This window comes from Lithobates pipiens, unplaced genomic scaffold (genome assembly GCF_037356315.1).
Source record: "Lithobates pipiens isolate NorthernLeopardFrog02 unplaced genomic scaffold, aLitPip1_a1.2 Scaffold_23, whole genome shotgun sequence".
Taxonomy (NCBI): Eukaryota; Metazoa; Chordata; class Amphibia; order Anura; family Ranidae; genus Lithobates; species Lithobates pipiens.
The window spans coordinates 166699544-166718335 of record NW_027507785.1 but is presented as its reverse complement, the minus strand read 5'-3'; the positions used below and the strand labels follow the sequence as shown (position 1 = coordinate 166718335).

Sequence of the window (18792 nt, the reverse complement as noted above, 5' to 3'; positions counted from 1 at the left end):
ATGGCACATCCCCTAAACAACAAGATATCTGGGATTCCTAAAACTTTTTAAATGGAGAAGGGATCGGCGGGCATAGTCGGTACTCTTAATGAGTGCCTGTGATCTCTTTTATCCACCACAGCATAAGAATATTATGGCTACCAAGGAAGGAGGGAGTTCAGAGGACATTGGATTTCAGCTAAAGCAGCAGCCATTATCACAAGAACACTTTGTATCGATAGCAAGTACTGTCACTTGTGCTGATTGTAAAGAAAATGTATGACTAAGCTTAGTAATGTTTGGAAATTGAGTTTCAGGTTAGGGCATTGTGGATTTACTTTGTATTTGATGTCTTGTGCATTATATTTCTTTGTTCTTCACAGCTCTTCAAGTTATTTGAAGAACTGATCACAAACAAAACTAGACTAAGTGAGGTACTGCAAACCGAGAAGCAGATTTACAGCTGCTTAATTAAATGTCACACAGATTGTGACAGGTAAGTGCATTTCTAAAGCTGCATGTAGATTATTGGGGACAGTTCCATGCATTGCAAACAGCTAAAAATAAGAATGGAAAATATTACATGCAATTAAACATTAGAAAACCAGTATGTTTGGTTGCAAAAAAGGAAAACACCTCAGAAACAACTTAAAGTGGATGTAAACCCTCATATACACCCAGTGAAGTGAACAGCCTTAGATGATACACAGAGATTAACCACTTAACCAGTTCCCGACTGGCGCACGATGATGTACGTCGGCAGAATGGCACGGGCAGGCATATTGGAGTACAGGTACGCCCATTTCTATATGCTGCCCTGCCATCGCGTGCGTGCCGGTCGGGACCCCCGTGAGTCCGGCCGCCACGGGGATACCCGCGATCGTCTCGCGGGGAGGCTGGACGGGGAGATGCCGTTGTAAACAGCATCTCCCCGTTCTGCCTAGCAACAAGTGACGCTGATCTCTGCTCCATGTGATTGGAGCAGAGATCAGTGTTCACTAACACAAAGCCCAGCCCCCCACAGTTAGTAACACGCCCCTAGGAACACTTAACCCCTACACTGCCACCCCTTGGGTAACCCCTTCACTGCCAGTGTCATTTACACAGGAATCAGTGCATTTGTATAGCACTGATTGCTGTATAAATGACAATGGTCCCAAAAATGTCCTATGTGTCTGCCATAATATTGCAGTCACAATAAAAAAAAATCGCTGATTGCCGCCATTACTAGTAAAAAAAAAAAATATTAATAAAAATGCCATAAAACTATCCCCTATTTTGTAAACGCTATAACTTTTGCGCAAACCAATCAATAATCGCTTATTGCACATTTTTTTACCAAAAATATGTATAAGAATACGTATCAGCCTAAACTGAGGGAAAAAAATGTTTTCTTATATATTTTTGGGGGATATTTATTATAACAAAAAGTAAAAAATAATGCTTTTTTTCAAAATATTTGCTCTGTTTTTGTTTATAGCGCAAAAAATAAAAATCACAGGCGTGATCAAATACCACCAAAAGAAAGCTCTATTTGTGGGGAAAAAAAGGACGTCAATTTTGTTTTGAAGCCATGTTGTACGACCGCGCAATTGTCAGTTAAAGCGACGCTGTGCTGAATCGCAAAAAGTGGTCTGGCCTTAAGCCAGCCAAATGGTCCAGTCTGAAAGTGGTTAAGGACCGGACCATTTTCCAGCTAAAGGACCAAGCCCCTTTTTGTGATTCGGCACTGCGTCACTTTAACTGACAATTGCGTGGTCTTGCGACGTGGCTCCGAAACAAAATTGACGTCCTTTTTTTTCCCACAAATAGAGCTTTCTTTTGGTGGTATTTGATCACCCCTGCGGTTTTTATTTTTTGCACTATAAACAAAAAAAGCGACAATTTTGAAAAAAATGCATTATTTTTTACATTTTGCTATAATAAATTTCCCCCAAAAATATATAAAAAAAACATTCTTTTCCCTCAGTTTAGGCCGATACGTATTCTTCTACATATTCTTGGTAAAAAAAAATTGCAATAAGCGTTTATTGATTGGTTTGCGCAAAAGTTATAGCGTCTACAAAATAGGGGATAGTTTTATGCCATTTTTATTAATATTTTTTTTTTACTAGTAATGGTGGCGATCAGTGATTTTTATTGTGATTGTGACATTATGGCGGACATGTCAGATAATTTTTACACATTTTTGGGACCTAAATTGGGATACTAAATTCTTTACTAAACAGGAAAGCTGCACATACAAACTGTAGGATACACAATACAACACAATTCATAGCTTACAAAATATATGCCTACAAATATAAGCATGTACAATATGTACGCATTAAGTACGCATTAAGTAAATTAAACAGTTCTCAACTTAGAGGTAAGGATGTAATGTTCTTCATGGTTCCTTGCTCAGTCCAACTCAATAGTTCTCCAAAGCTCTCCAGCTTCTGGTAGCCATGTCTTTCCTCATTGTCCTTCCAAACACATCTCTTGTCTGAACACGTTTCTTTCAAAAGCCCCTCCAACCAACTTCCTGTCTCAGCTCCAAATCCTATCCAACTGGTTTATTTACATATCAATGAAGGGGAAGAGCCTCTGTAAACATATGCTCTTAAATAACATATCTAACACCATATTATTGCAATAAAGTCACTATACAAATGGCCATAGCAACACAAGTCCACTTTGTGTGATGAAAGAGGAGTCTTTAATCTATGTAAGGACACACTACTCAAATCGCATACTACACATCCATCACCGATTTTAATCAATAACCTTACCCATGGGGTTTTACACTATTGGCGCATTTCTTTTGTGTTTGCATACCATGAGACAATTCCCTAGGGCCATTAGTCCTGACCATCACCAGTGGAGGAACCAAAGTGATTTCCTATAAGAACCCAGAGCAGGGTGCCCTATTACAGGCTCAATTTGACTTCTCTTTAATTAGAGAGTCACACACCATTTGATAAGCGTGTAATCTATTCGTTTGGTGTCTAAACCTCTGACACGGATTAAAGACTAGTTTTTCATCACACACAGTGGACTCTATGTCACATTATATTCCATATATTACACAATATTATGAATCTCCACCAGTTCAGCAGGAACTGGGCAAGATTCGATCCATGTATGGGCAAGCTGATTGTAGCCAAGTCGTCCATCGATTTCTAGCATGCGATTATTGCCAGTGGCTATAGCCGCTAGCAGTAATAATTGTGTTCTTCCGCCAGGGATGGCTCTCTGTGCCCCCTGCCAGGACCACAGAATAACTGCACTGGAGGGATTCCCCCATCAAAACAGTCCATAGATTTTCTTTCCTGCAACCCTCAATGTGATCTGTGCTTAAGGAAAGCATGAGCAGTGCATTCTCAGTAAATACAATTCAGCCTTTCTGGAAATCTAGTCCATCCCACCAAGTTAGAAAAACTGACATGCTGATATGTATATGTACTTGAATTATAGCAGAATTTGCTGTGACCATAATAAATTAGAGCATACATGTTAGTGTTTCAAAATTCTGCAGTTGTTATCTTTGTTGCTGGATAGGATCCATAGGATATTTGTACTGGTGGCCAACATTGACACTTCCTATGTTTTTGCCATAGAAATGCAGGGATAAGATCCAGACCAAACCAGATAATAGTCCAAAATAATTTTAGGTTAAATATATTTTTTATTATTATTCATCATCAGATGAAAATCAAGACATATGAGGGTACAACAGAAAAGAAAGCAAGGGGGATAAAGTGTAACAATTGTCACAATAGTACAAAAAGGCAAATCAAATGCCACAGTTTACAATGAACAATATTATGTGAGCATCTTATAAATTGTTAACGGAGAAGAAAAAAAGGGGGAGGAGAGAGGAAGAGATAAAGAAGGAGTAGGAAATAGATAAACAAAGAGTATATGGGTTCCTGGTCAGGTCCACACGGTATGAGCCCTGTAGACCATAAAGCTAACAAAAGTCTCCTGTAAGCAGCTGGGCCCGTAGAGAGTATGACTTGGAGAAAGACAAAAGGGGAGCAATGTGAGAAATCTCCTCCTGTCCAAGTAGAGAATCTTCTAAGAAACTTGACTGAGGTTGAGTAATAAAGCCATATGTTCCACAATTTGTTGTGTTTTTCCCATTAGTCCAGTTCCCCAGCTTGCATCTCCATAAGCATGGTGTCATTTATTAGATCCGCCCATAAATTTAGGGGAGGTGTAGTGGTCGATTTCCAGAACCTGGAAATAAGCTGTCATGCAGCTGATAAGAAGAATATGAGAAGATTAGATTTTTGTGATTTAATGGAGCCAGGTAAAACTGACAAAAGTGAAGAAGGGGTGAAAGACTCATCATAGATTTTGCTATATATCTGGAAGATTTATTTCCAAAATGGACTGATTCAGTTACATTCCTACCATATATGCAGATATGTTCCTCTCACTTCATGACAGAAACATGTCTGAAGATTCAGAAAAGAGCTGATGAATGGAAACTGGGTCCTGATTTTTCTCTTGCGCATAGCGAGAGGCTGAGGATTTATATGTAAACACAAATGCAGTGTGCCAATCCTCAGGGGGGGTATCTCCATCTCCAGATCCCTTGACCATAATTTTGTGTAAGTGGGGAGTGTACAATGGGTATGGGATAAGATCTCTTTATATATCATATCAAGGATAATGTATGGCGCAGAGTTTTTGCGAGATAACGTCCAAGATCATTTTAATTGTTGGTAAAAAAAAGTCATATAAAAAGAGTCAATGCATTTTGGGCAAACATCACTGCCCATTCATCGGGGCAAAGTAAACATAAAGTAAAGTTATAATGATGAAAAATCTGCATGCATATGAGAATATACCAGAAATCCTAGAACATCACATAAAATAAAATAATTGTCACACAAACTTTAGTTGTATGCATTCAGTTGAGACAACTGAAGTTTATGTTACAATTTGGTTGTTATTATGTGATGTTCTAGAATTTGTGGTATGGTCGTATGCATGCATATTTAGACCTCATTTTTCATCATTTTGACTATTATGTTTATTCTGGTATACTTGATGAAGGGGGAATGGTGTTGTCCACGAGACCCATTGAATGTTTTTATGTTACTTTTTAACCAACAATTAAAATGATTTTGGACTCTTATCCTGTTTTGATTTTGCACTCCTTTCTGTATTTCTATGGTTTGAGTTTCTGTCAGCTGCCCATTGAGGGAAGCCTTGCCGTGTGGGAGCCACCTTGCCAATGCTATAAAGCTTGTTTGACATTTTCCTTTGACTACATGTGCAAGTTACCAGTGCCTCTTTGACTATAATGTTCTTTACTCCATACTTCAGAGGCACTGAAAATGTTTTCTATTGCTAGAGCGAACTTAAAGATATACTGTATCTGGAGGAAGCATGACAGGTGTAATAATACCCAATACAAAAGTAAGCTGACATAGGACATGCACAGGAGGAGGATACATTTTTCCTTACTATTAGTCCTTGTACACACGGTCGGACAATGTCCGATCGGACCGTGTTGTAGGATAATCCGACCATGTGCGGGCTCCATCGGACTGTTTCCGTCGGAATATCCGACGGACAAAGTTTTAGAGCAGGGCTATAAAACTTTCTGACAATATGATCCGATCGGACTTTGTCCGATTGTGTGTAGAGAATTCTGATCAGACAAAGTGCCACGCATGCTCAGATCAAGTTCCTAGACCAAAGCTATTGGCTACTAGCCTGAACGTAATCCCGTCGTAATGAAATAACTTCATCACGTTCTGAACGATCGGATTTTCCGACAACTTTGTCCGACCATGTGTATGCAACAGTTTCGGACAAAATCCAACGGATTTGGTTGTCAGAATGTCCGACCGTGTGTACAAGGGCTTACAGTTGACCAATCAGTCAATTATTCAAGCATTGTGGAGCAGGGGGTATTAAAACAAGAGAGGTGGGCTAAATTATGATAAAACATGGTAATAAATTATGTTTGTGAGCTGCATTTGACAACACATTCATTGATAGTTGTCTTATAAAGCTTTAACAGAACAAGGAAAAAAGTATATCACAACTGTTATATACATGTGATCCTTGTCCATCATCACCTCTCTTATGCCTTTTATTGTTAATTGTCCATCCACATTCATAATTGGGTTTCTACATAGACCACCCAATGTTGAATATGTCCTCTTTCAGCAATTCATTTTTACTTCAGTCTTTTTTTTTTGTATGCTCTTGATTGTTGCTGGAGCTGTTCTGTACAGTAAGAGGATGGGGCTAGGAACAGGGTAGATCTATATGCTAAAAGGAACCACCTAGCCTTTACAGTCGTAAAGCTCTGGATTGTGGCATTCGCCTTTTAGTTTCTTTCTGTCTATTTCATTTATTTTTAACCTTAGCAAATGAAACCCAAATATGCAAAGGTGGGTGGGATCACCCAAAACTCAAAAGTTGGACTGGAACAGAATTGAAAATGATGGCAGTGAGATCTTGTTGTATCCAAGGCATAAGAAATCAGAAGATGACAGCACATTTGGTTCCACCTATGCCTAAAATGTACATTTTGAGTGTTCTGACACATTAATTTACTCAAACTTTGCTTTTGAGGATTGCTTCTCTATCTTATTCTGTTTAGTAAATGGTGAAAATATTATGAATATATGTTAATTCTGTAAACTCTTTATTTTAACAGTGTTAGTTTCAGCTCCAAAATTCTCAATGAGGTTCTGACTATACAGACGCTGAGGAGTCAGCTTGAAGAAACCTTGATGAAAACAATTGAACAACTAGCCGCCCTGCAGTCGGAAAACATATTTGTATCTAGTTTTGGAGGTGGGGAAACAGAGTGTTTGAACTTTCCTATGAAGCATGACAACTAATTACAGATTGTTTGACTGCTTTTTAACCAGAGTGAATTGTGTTGCTTAACTTCCCCAAAGCGCATTAGCTAACAAAGTAAATCTGCTGATTGAAATAAAGAACATAACTTATTGCTAACTTAAGCTGACCAATTCAGCATTAGATATCTTTATTTATTTTAGCTTTCCTCATATTACATATAATTTAGTACATTTAGACATCTCATATTTGTGAAACCATTTTTTGACTAATCCCTCCCTCCTATCCTATATTGATCCACTGATCTGGTAAGCCAGTTTCCAGTTTCTACGTGTTGTTACTTCTGGTTCTAATAGACCTTTCATTGTCTCTATACAGATAACAAGACCTATCCTCCAATAGTTCTTACTCTTTCCCCTGCTTTTTCTTACACACCCTGTCTCCAGATTGTGTATGCTGACATAGCCTTTGCTCTACACTAGTGCTCCCAAATATTATATCTACTGTAATTTATTTTCTGTACATACTGGCCTCTGTCATACCCTTCGCAATTCGATCATGCATATACTGCCTATATTCATACATTCACATTTCTCTCCTGCACATTTACTCACTGTCATACTCTTCAGGACTCCCCCCATTCACTACCCACTGTCGTACCATCTGGTACTTCTCTCTAGCACATACTGCGCACTATCATACCTTTTGACAATTATATACAGTACTATCCACTCTCTGACACTCCTTCACTGCGCAAACTGCTCCCTGCCATACTCTCACGCATCCTCTTCTTTAAATACTGCTCAACGCCCTGACCTTTGGCAACCCACTCCTGCAGATATAGAACTTTAATTTCCTCTTTCATTACAAAATTTTACACATTGTTTCCACTTCTTATTGACATTCATTTATATAAAACACTTCTTCAACATTGTTTGTGATATCCTTAACCTTGCCTGTTCTGGAACGAGCACAGTTTTGCTAGTCAAAATAAAACGGATTTTATGCCTGTATTGTGTTTTGTCATATTTAATTGTGTTGTGCATGTCTTAATATGTTTAAGGTATGTATAATTCCTTAATGACTAAATTTAGATGATAGCCATACAAGCAGAATAAGTAATCAGCACACCTTCATTCTTCTTTTAAGTAGCTTTTATTTGTATGTCATTGTTAAGAAGGATGCACAATTTCAGTGCCACCTAGGCCCAAAAATTTAGGTAGATTTTTATAATACATAGGACATATTATACATGAGGAAATTAATTTTTGTTTGGGAGATGCCCATAGGAACTTGGACACAGGCCTCATTCATATGGTCTGGAGTTTCCCCAAACTACATAGATACTGGGAGGAGGTGGGAGGCACAATACATTTAGTATTTGTAACAAAATTGTTGACATAACCTTATGGTAAGTTATGTATAGGGAATAAAAGGAATATCAAACAGTCCCATCATCAATCCAAATAGTAGTATTAAGTTGTCCCTATCAGGCTAGAAAATTAATTGTTTAGAAATGGATGGTGATGGAGAATGGTTAATACCATGATAACAATGGAAAAGTCAGTATATGAAAGGAGGTGATGTGTGGGCAAATTTGAAAAGATTTGGAAAACATGGCACTGGGAAATGTATGCTGGAAATATATTTTGATAATTAGTCCTGGTGTGGGTCTTTTTTTTTTTTTTTTTTTTTTTTGAGGGAGAGTGGGTCAGGGGAGTTATGTATTTGTATCGGCATGATAAAACTGAAATATTGTTAAATAGTAGGTGAGGTTGAAAAAAAGTGTATCAAGTCCAACCTTTGTGTGTGATTATATGTCAGTATTACATTGTATATCCCTGTATGTTGTGGTTGTTCAGGTGCTTATCTAATAGTTTTTTTAAAGGGGTTGTAAACCCTCATGGTTTTTCACCTTAATTCATTCTATGCATTAAGATGAAAAACCTTCTGTGGTGCTGCAGGCCCCCCGAGCCCCCGTTTCACTTACCTGACCCTGTTCTTTCTGTGGCCAGTAACGAGCACACCAGCTCTAGCTGGTGTCTCGTGTCCTTATTGGATAGATTGATAGCAGCACATCCATTGGGTCCCACTACTGTCAATCAAATCCAATGATGCAGGCTGAGTCCTGCTTTCTGTGTGAATGGACACAGAAGCAGGACTCGGGAGCACGCCCGCACGGGTGTCCACATTAGGAGAGTCTTCTCCAACGTGGGCACTCAATGTGGGGAGGAGCCACCAGCGCCACAAGGGGACCCCAGAAGAAGCATATCGGGGCCACTCTGCGAAAAACTAACTGCGCAGTGAAGGTATGACATGTTTGTTATTTTTTTTTTTTTAAACTAGGGTTACAACCCCTTTAAATGATCAATGCTCCCCACTGAAACCACCACCTGTGGAATGGAATTACGCAACCTTGGTGCTCTTACAGTAAAGAACCCTCTACGCAGTTAAAGCTTAAACCTATTTTCTTCTTATTTTATGAGTGGCCACATGGCTTAATAAACCCCCTTTTGCTGAAAGGTTTTATCTCTATTATGGGGTCACCAGTATGGTATTTGTAAATTGAAATCACATCCCCTCTCAAGCGTCTCTTCTCCAGAGAGAATAAGTTCAGTGCTCGTAACCTTTCTTCCTTACTAATGTCCTCCAGTCCCTTTATTAGTTTTGTTTCCTTTCTCTGTACTCGCTCCATTTCCAGTACATCTTTCCTGAATACCGGTGCCCAGAACTAGACAGCATACTCCAGGTGCAGCCGGACCAGGGTCTTATGGAGTAGGAGAATTATTGCTTTATCTCTTGAGTTAATCCCCTTTTTAATGCATGCCAATATTCTGTTTGCTTTGTTTGCAGCAGCTTGGCATTGCATGTCATTGCTGAGCCTATCATCTAATAGGACCCCCAGGGCTTTTTCCATCCTTGATTCCCCCAGAGGTTCTCCCCCCAGTGAGTAGATTGCATTCATATTTTTGCCACCCAAATGCATTTACATTTTTCCACATTAAGCCGCATTTGTCATGCAGTTGCCCTCCCCATTAATTTGTTCAGATCATCTTGCAAGGTTTCCACATCCTGTGGAGAAGTTATTGCCCACATGAGTTTGAAGACTAATTTGTGGTATACTGTATGTAGGGTAAAGGCAAAACATTTAAAGGTGTATTTTTGGCAGTTACGATGTCTTTAAGGGTTTATTTTTCCAAACCTTGAATCCTACTTTGTCACTATTTCTTCACCAGTCATCTAACCTTCTAAAAAAAAATTCTACTTGGCTTTGTAGAGAGTGTAATTTAGATTTAGATTTGTTGATATCAAAAACTTAAGCAATATGCAATCTTTTGCAAGGAGTTTTGCATCAATATTTAATATTGATATTATTTGGAAGTTTGCCCATGTCTTTGAGGTCTTTGTCAGGTTCGGAAATCATTAAAATGCTGGTCTTGAGCATTTCTGCATCTTAAAACCCTTCATACATAATCTTGCTAAATATACTGTATGGATGTAGAGCAGGGGTTTCACATCATTTTTTAGAAAAGAGTTTTTAAGACGTCTGACCCAGGTTTCCTATTTAAGGTGAAACTTTAACCATAACATCTTGATAAAAAATAATGTTCATTAGCAAGCAACATGTATTCCACATTAATATTTATGCTGCCAAAACTAGTGTGTGCTGTAAATTGCCTTCAACGTTTCTTCTTGCTAGAGGCTGGCATTTTGCTGAATCCCAGAGCCCCTGAACAGCAGTAAATCATAAAACGGAACTAGACCCATTGATTTAACAGTTTAAAAAAATAGTTACATTTCCCGGATTGCTACCTGTCACATTTGCTTGTGTCCACAACCAAACTTTCAAACCATTAAATAGCTGGTGTCAAACCTGTGCAGCACCATGACAGTTGCAAACAGAAGCAGCTTCCTTGGCTGTAAAGGATAGGAGAACGTAATTCTGCTTTAATGTTGTCAGCAGATTAGACTCTAAAATTTTGGTAGTGCCTAAAAATAGACAGCAATTGAGCAAGTGCAGGGCAGGGTGAGACAGTGTATTAACGGATTTTAAACAGGCACTTATTTTTAATGTTTTTCATAGTTAGACCTGCAAAAGGAGCCAGTCTTAAGTGATCTAGCAGGACTTAATTTTTTGACTAAAGGTCCACTTTAAGTCTCTCTTGTAATGGCTTGTTTGATTTCTATACCAAAAACATCATAATAAGCCCTGTAGTAGACAAGGTTATGGAAAAAGAGTATCGGTTCCACCTTCCAGAGAGCATTGACAAGGGAATAAAAATCTAACCAAATAAAAAAAAAACACCTAGACTGTGGTACATTTTAGGCAGAATTAGTTTGTGCCTGGCTTTTTTAGCTACTGCAATGTATTGGCTAACAATGAGTCTGCTTAGGTAACTTTTATAGTATTTTTGCTTTTCAAGTATGTGGCAATTGGTTGGGTCCAATCTGATTTTGTTCAGTTTGCGTTTGATGGAGGATGTTTGATTCTATTTAAAGTGATTGTAAATGATCACCTTGTAAAACAACCCATTCAGTTTAAAATATGAATGCAATATGAATAGAAATGAAAAGCAAAACATTTGTGTATAGATATAAAAAACATAAATACCCTTTTCCCCCTTTTTTATAAGTGATCATATTCCTTCTATTCTCAGCTGCATAAGAGCTGGGGGGGAGGATAAGCAGCAGCACACTGAGCTTCCCAGTGAATGGCTGTGCAGTGGGGGGGGGGGTGTCAGGACAAGTCTGATGATTAGAAAAGAGCAGGCTGAGTTCCAGCACAGCTATAGAACTCACCACGGTGTGCTCTCCTGCTTAGTGTGGCCAGTTTTTAATAGGAAAGCAAGGGTACTAGAAGAAACAAGGATTTCACATAAAGGAAGCAATACAAAGAGAATAGGAGACTTTTTCATACAAGAACATGGTACAGCATTCACATATCAGGAATCTGAAGTGTTGGGGTAACAAACACTTTAACACCACTGTATGCAGAGAGGGAGCTTTATTTCCACTGCATTGATGCGTTCTAACCTTTTTACAAATATGCAATTAAAATGAGGTAACCATCGTTAAGACCTTGTTACACACAGATTTAGGGTGTAACATGATGCAGATCACCACCTCCAAAACATTGTGACCTTTGAACATATGACATTAGTTAAAGCATTCTTGTAAGTTATTTTTTTTAAATAAAATGTATTTCTATTTAACCCCTTATTAATCCTTTGCTAACTCTAATCAGCCCTAACTAACTCCTCCAAACCTACCCCCTCCCCCTTTTCACCTTAGCTATTGTTTTTCTGCTGATTGTTAGTTTTATTTTGTTATCATTAATATTTACTTTTTCGTTCGTTTTGTTTATACTTTTGTTTTTAGTGTTGTATAACAAGAAAATGTGCAATATTGAAAAAAAAAAAAAATGTTTTAATTTGCAATAAGTTTTTATTAAAGTTTTGAAGGATACATTTTGTATCCCATACAAATGTTCTAAAGTAAAAAGCATAGACAAATAGCAACAGAAAATACATTACAGTTGATTGCAATAAAGGTCAAGCTAGAGGATAAGTACGAAAGGGAAGGTGTGGGAGAAAAAAAAGGAAGGCATGGGGGGGGGGGGGGGGGGTAAATCTTGCATTAGCCATCAATTGGAAGGTAATCTTGGAGTGGATGTGAGAGTCGGGTCTTCTACAGAGGATAGGCAAGAGGCATAGTAACCAATGCCTCCCAGGTCAGGGCGCGGGAGAGAAAAAAGAAGTGAGGAAATAGAACAACATTAAAAGAGGAAAAAGAGAACGGGGGGGGGGCAGGTGGGGGACACTCCGACCAGAAATCCAGGGCCTTAATGTCTATAGCAATGTATAGCTGTCAGGGGACAAGGAGCGATGGGCGTATTGTATCCATGGGGCCCAGGTTTTTAAGATTTTTTTTTATGTGAGTCTAGGAGAATGCTAATAAGCTTCTTAATGAAGAAGGCATTTATGCATGGATGGACTTCCACCAAGGGGACAAACCACTTTTTTGCGATATTTGGTTTTGCGTATGTAGCCGAATTAAATAGGGATCTCGCAAGGCCTAGGGGTTTCAAATGCAATAGAATTTACCAAGGGTCCATGGGAAAGGGGCAGATTAGCCAGGTTTATAACAATTGTAGGCCCTTGGCCAAAATCTGGAAAGCATGGAGCATGACTACCCTGTGTGGCATACGTCACCTGGAAGGTAACATCCCCGAAATCAGGTGCTAGAAAAGTTAGGACAAAGATGTGCTAAATGGGTCAGGACTATTGTCATAAACCATGAATGAGATTGAGACAGAAATGCAGTAAAAATCACACTTTTTAATGTAATGGTAAAAATGATACTGACCAGTAAATGTAGTCAAAACATAAGCCATGGATCGGAAGCCAAAGCAGATAGTCAGAAAAGCCAGTAATCAGGAAACCAAAGATCATTGTAGTCGGAGGCAGAAAAACAGGATCAGGAACCAGAAGGGACATCAGCTGGACAAAGTAGCACAGCAGAAAAACTCCAGATATGTTGACCAGGCAAAGGCAGGAAAGGAATGAACAAGGCAGTTTAAATAGCCAGAAGGGGCCGGCTTAAGGTGAGACTGATGAGCAGATGATAACCTGACAATTATCCGAGAGCTGAGCAGTCTAAGCACAGAGAAGAGAGTTGCTAAGAGCCCAGCCCTGACAGTACCCCCTCCTCAATGACCCCTCCCCACTCGGAGGAGCACCAGGTGGTGGGGCAAACTGTCTATGGAAACCATGGAGGGGAGCAGGATCATGTACATCCAAGGATTAGACCCAAGAGCATTCCTCCAGACCGTACCTCTTCCAATGAACAATGTACTATATGCGCACATGGGACCTACGGGAGTCAATGATCGATTGTATCTCATACTCTTCGTGGTTCTCAACCTGAACTGTGTGAGGACGTGGTACCAAGGGGGTAAAGTGGTTGCACACCAAAGGTTTTAATAAGGAAATACGGAATACATTTGAAATACGCATGTTAGAAGGGAGGTCTAATGTGTAAGCCACTGGGTTGATCCTACAGAGAATACGGAAAGGCCCAATATACTGCGGTGACAGTTTAAGTGAGGGAACACTGAGTTGGAGGTTTTGAGATGACAGCCAGACCTCCTTAGGAAGGCACAGGTAGGTTTCGGCGGTCAGCATGGAATCTGTACCTATCATTGGCACATTGCAAGGACTCTTGGACCTGCACCCAAATGGAACGGAGATCACGGAGATTCTCCTCTAATGCAGGAATTCTTTGAGGAGCAAATGTGTCAGCCAATACGGATGGTTGGAAACCATAATTTGGAGGCAACATTGACGGCACTATTGTGAGCAAACTCCGCCCAAGGTAAGAGGTCTGAAATATAGGAACTGCTCCAAGGCTTGGTTGGCTCGTTCTATGGCCCCATTGGACTGTGGGTGTTATGCTGAGGAGAAGGAAAGCTGAACTCCCAATTGTGCACAAAAGGCTCACCAAAACTTGGACACAAACTGACTGCCCCTGTCCAAGATGATAACCTTGGGTAGCCAATGTAACTGAAAGATCTCCCGAGTGAAAATGGATGCTAGTCCTTTGGATGTGGGCAACTTCTTAAGCGGAATACAATGAGACATCTTCAAGAACTGCTCAATCACCATAAGAATAACCGTGTTGCCCTGGAAGTTGGGTAACTCCCCAATTAAATCCATAGACAAGTGGGTCCAAGGCCTCTCTCCATTGGGTATGGGCTGTAGGAGGCCCACTGGAAGGTGTTGTGTTTTACTCTGAGCACAAATGGAACAAGCGGCTACGAAGGTGGTTACATCAGCTCGGAGACTAGGCTACCAGAATTGTTGAGAAATAGACTAGGTAAGCTTATTCTTTCCTGGGTGACTAGCTGCCTTGGGGGAATGGTATGTCTGGAGCAAAGCAGCATGTAGATTCTCGGGAACAAAGTAGCAGTCACAAGGTTTTTCAGGAGGAGTATGGCTCTGTAAAGCATGAATTCTGTCACCCAAAGGTGAAGTGACACTAGTGCGAATAAAGGCTAGAATGCAATTTGAAGGTATCACAAGAGTAGGAACTAACTTCCTCTTGGAAGAGGATGAAAACTGTTGTGACAATGCATCAGCCCTTGCATTCAGTACTGGGTAAGAATGAGACGTAATTGGAGCTTGACAGAAAAAGAGCCCGTAGTGCCCTTCTGGGAGATAAGTGTTTAGCCTCAGACAAGAATTTAAGATTCTTATGGTCAGTCAAAATGAGTACCGGCACAGTGGTACCCTCAAGGACATGTCTCCATTCTTTAAGAGCTAAAATGATAGCTAGCAATTCTCTGTCCACAATCTCGTAATTGCATTCTGCAGGAGTCAATTTTTTAGAAAAGTAGTCACAAGGATGCATAGCGCTCTCAGAGGTAGGACGTTGAGACAGAAGAACACCTACTCCAGTCTCAGACTCATCAATCTCAAGAATGAAGGGTAACGTAGGATCAGGATGTGCCAGCACAGGAGCTGAAACAAAGGCAGCCTTGAGAGAATCAAAGGCTTTAAGAGAATCCAGAGACCAATTCTGTGGATTGCCATGCTTCCTGGTCATATCAGTCAGAGGTTTGACCACGGAAGAGAAGTTACGAATAAATCGAGCTCCGTTGCTCCCTTGAGGCGGTTAAATAGTTCCGTAATCAATGGATACAAGGTCTCAGTTCACCACCACAGGGATTTGCGAATGAACCCTTGAGAAAGTGAATCGGCAGCATAGTCCTCCATGGCTTTATCTTCTGAGACAAAGAGTAGACCCGGCCACAAGGGGGCATGGCACCAGTTTGCTTAAAGGGGATGTAAAGTTTCGTGTTTTTTCACCTTAATGCATCCTATGCATTAAGGGGAAAAAAACACCTGGCAATGATAGCCCCCATCAGCCCCCCGTTTACTTACCTGAGCCTGTTCACCTGCTGTGCGCATCCCCCGGCATCCTCTTCTACACAGAGTCTGGCTGTTGATTGGATAGATAGGATAGATTGATAGCAGCACAGATTGGACGCAGCGTGTATGACAGGGAGCGTGCCTGCAATCGAAACCCCTCGGGATAGAGCATCCCAGAGGGGGGTTAGCTATTGCGGGGAGGAGCCGAGACAGCCACGGAGGGACCCCAGAACAGGAGTATCGGGTCCACTCTGTGCAAAACGAACTGCACAGTGGAGGTAAGTATAACATGTTTGTTATTTAAAAAACAAAAAAAACAAACCCATACAAACCCTTTAATTATATGACTGGTGTGAAGGCAAACTATCAGCTTGACCCTTGTCAAAGACATCGCTAACTTTGCAGTACTCCTCTGGCAAGGAGGAGAGTGAAGAGGTACACAAGACCTTAACCACTTTCTGAAAACATGTTTTACTGCATTGTGGCGATCAGAAATAACCTCAGCATGATGCCAATCAAAAGAGGGGATGTGCCTCTGTAACCAAGGATAACTAATGACCACTGGGTAATGAGGTGAGGAAATTACTTGAATTTGGATTATCTCATGGTAAAGAGCTCCTACGGCTATGGTCAACGGAGCAGTGTCATGAGTCACATGGGCAGGTTGTAAAGGTCTCCCATCAATAGCCTCAATAGCAAGTGGAGTGGCATGAAGCTGCAGCAAAATCAAGTGCTTAGACACAAAGTCACTATCTGAACAGGCCGGCAGCCCCAGAGTCGATTACAGCCTGTGTATTGATGGAAGACTCTAACCAAGAAAGGGTAACCATAACTAGAGGCTTATCCTTCAGGATAACTGGGGATGCAACAACGCCACCTAAGGTCTGTCCCCTACAGCACCTCAAGGTGCTGGCCTTTCTCCAGAGGGGTAGGATAAGACTTTAAAAAGTGACCTGCCTGGCCACAATAAAGGCACATAAAGGTCCCTTCCTCCTCCTAAAGGCCATCTCCTCCGCAGAGAAACATGTGAAGCCCAACTGCATGGGTTCTACTTTACTAGCGGACTCGTACCAGGAGGCATGGGAGGTGAGGGAGGCAAGGGTGGGAATGCCAAGCATGGTGCCAAATGTACAGGAGGCTTCCACAAACGCTCCTTAAAGGAAGGTCTCTCTCAGAGTCTGGAGTCAGTGAGAATGGCAAACGTGATTAAGTCTTGGGCTGCTATCTCATCTTTAATGCTATCCAAGAGATCATGATAAAAAGCAACCACAAGGGCCTCATTGTTCCAAGCAACCTTTGCTGCCAGAGTACGGAATTCAATGGTCTAATCAGCAACAGTTCTCGTACTCAGTTTGGTAGACATGAGGCTTTTGGCAGCAGAAGTTTAGCGAGCAGGAACGTCAAATACCCTTTTAAAGGAAGCCACAAACTAACTTAGGAAAATGGGTTTTTGCATCTCCCATAGGGGGTTTGCCCAGGCCAAGGCTCTATCAAAAAGCAAAGAAATAATGAAGCCTACTTTGCTTCTGTCCGTGGGGAACACCTGGGGCATCATCTCAAAGTACAGTGCCTTGCAAAAGTATTCACCCCCTTGGCCTTTTACCTATTTTGTTACAATACAGCATTTAGTTCAATGTTTTTTTAAAATCTGAATTATATGTGAAGGATCAGAACACTATACTGTACACCGACATAATTTTAAGTAAGCCAACATTTCTGAACTAAAATTAACATTTTTTTTTTGGTCTTATGTAATGTTATTTTTTTTTTTTGAATACTTAAAGGGGTTGTGGAGGTAAATGTTTTTTCACCTTAATGCATTCTATGCATTAAGGTGAAAAAACATCTGACAGTGCCTGCGCCCCCAACCCCCCGTTTTACTTACCTCACCCCTCGAAAGTCCCGCGCTCGTCCCCCAACGTCCTTTCCACCGTTCAGCCTGGCCGCTGATTGGCTGGAGTGGCTGGATGGAAAGCAGCGCAGCCATTGGCTCACGCTGCTGTCAATCACATCCACTGACGCGGAGCGCCGGGGGGCGGGCCCGTGTGATACAGCGAGCAGCTATAGCCGCCGGCTGTATCATGGGAGCGCGCCCGCAGATGCTTCTCACCATGCGAGGGAGCTTGCATGATCGTGAGAAGCACCTGCGGGAGGAAGCCGAGACAGCCGCCGAGGGACCCCAGAAGAGCAGGTTCAGGGCCACTCTGTGCAAAACGAGCTGCACAGTGGAGGTAAGTATAACATGTTTGTTATTTAAAAAAAAAATATTCACTTTACAATCCCTTTAATTTTGGGTTTTCACTAGCTGTAAGCCATAATCATCAAAATTAAAAGAAAGAAATGCTTGAATGAGTTTCACTTTTTTAATTGAATTACTGAAATAAGTTAACTTTTTGATGATATTCAAATTTTTGGAGAAGCACCTGTATATACTGGAATTTTTTTTATACTACTAATGGTGGCAATCAGCGACTTATATCAAGGTTGTGTGACAGAGCGAGGCTCTGTCCTTATGAAATTGGAGGAAAAAGAGACACAGACACAGAGTTTGCATATCTGTGGACTGTAAGACTACAGAGTGTAGCGTTTAAATGGAGAAAACTGCTCTGTCAGTTTTCTCCAAGTTTTGCTAGCTCCAAATGGGATTCTGTAGTTTGGAGATCCCTGAGAGTCATGGGTGGGACGGGATCTCCAACCCTGTGTCCGGGTCTTGACGATAGCGAGCAGGGTGTGTGCCCAGCTGCACACGGCCCATATAACGAGGGGCTGTTGGGAGTAGAGTGTGGAGGATGGTGGAGTGTGAGCAGCTTGCTGCTGCTGTTTGAAGACAAGCCTGTGTTTGGAGAGTGGTCTGCCCTGTGGGAGACTGTAGTCCGTGTAAGGGACTGGGAAAGGCTGACAGCCTTGAGATTCAGGAAGACTAAGGAAGCCAGTGAGTCCAGGGGGCTGGAAAGAATTGATAAATCTGTTGGGAGCAAGCAGAGGAACTGCTGACAATTGAGAGCTAGGTGGCTTGGTATGTTTTCATTTGTGTGCTCAATGAAGTTAAACCCCTGCGTGGGATTCCTGG

The 18792-nt window shown here is 41.0% G+C and overlaps 1 protein-coding gene across 6 annotated transcripts in view; it reads left to right on the top strand.

Moving 5' to 3' along the window:
- LOC143928001 (myomegalin-like) overlaps positions 1 to 18792 on the top strand; it is a 426442-nt gene that overhangs the window by 226698 nt on the left and 180952 nt on the right. For all 6 annotated transcript variants that reach the window (XM_077452562.1, XM_077452560.1, XM_077452558.1 and 3 more), the window contains 2 exons: positions 363 to 475; positions 6647 to 6786. In XM_077452562.1, coding sequence (XP_077308688.1) covers positions 363 to 475; positions 6647 to 6786 — 253 coding nt within the window. The remainder of the gene's footprint in view (positions 1 to 362; positions 476 to 6646; positions 6787 to 18792) is intronic.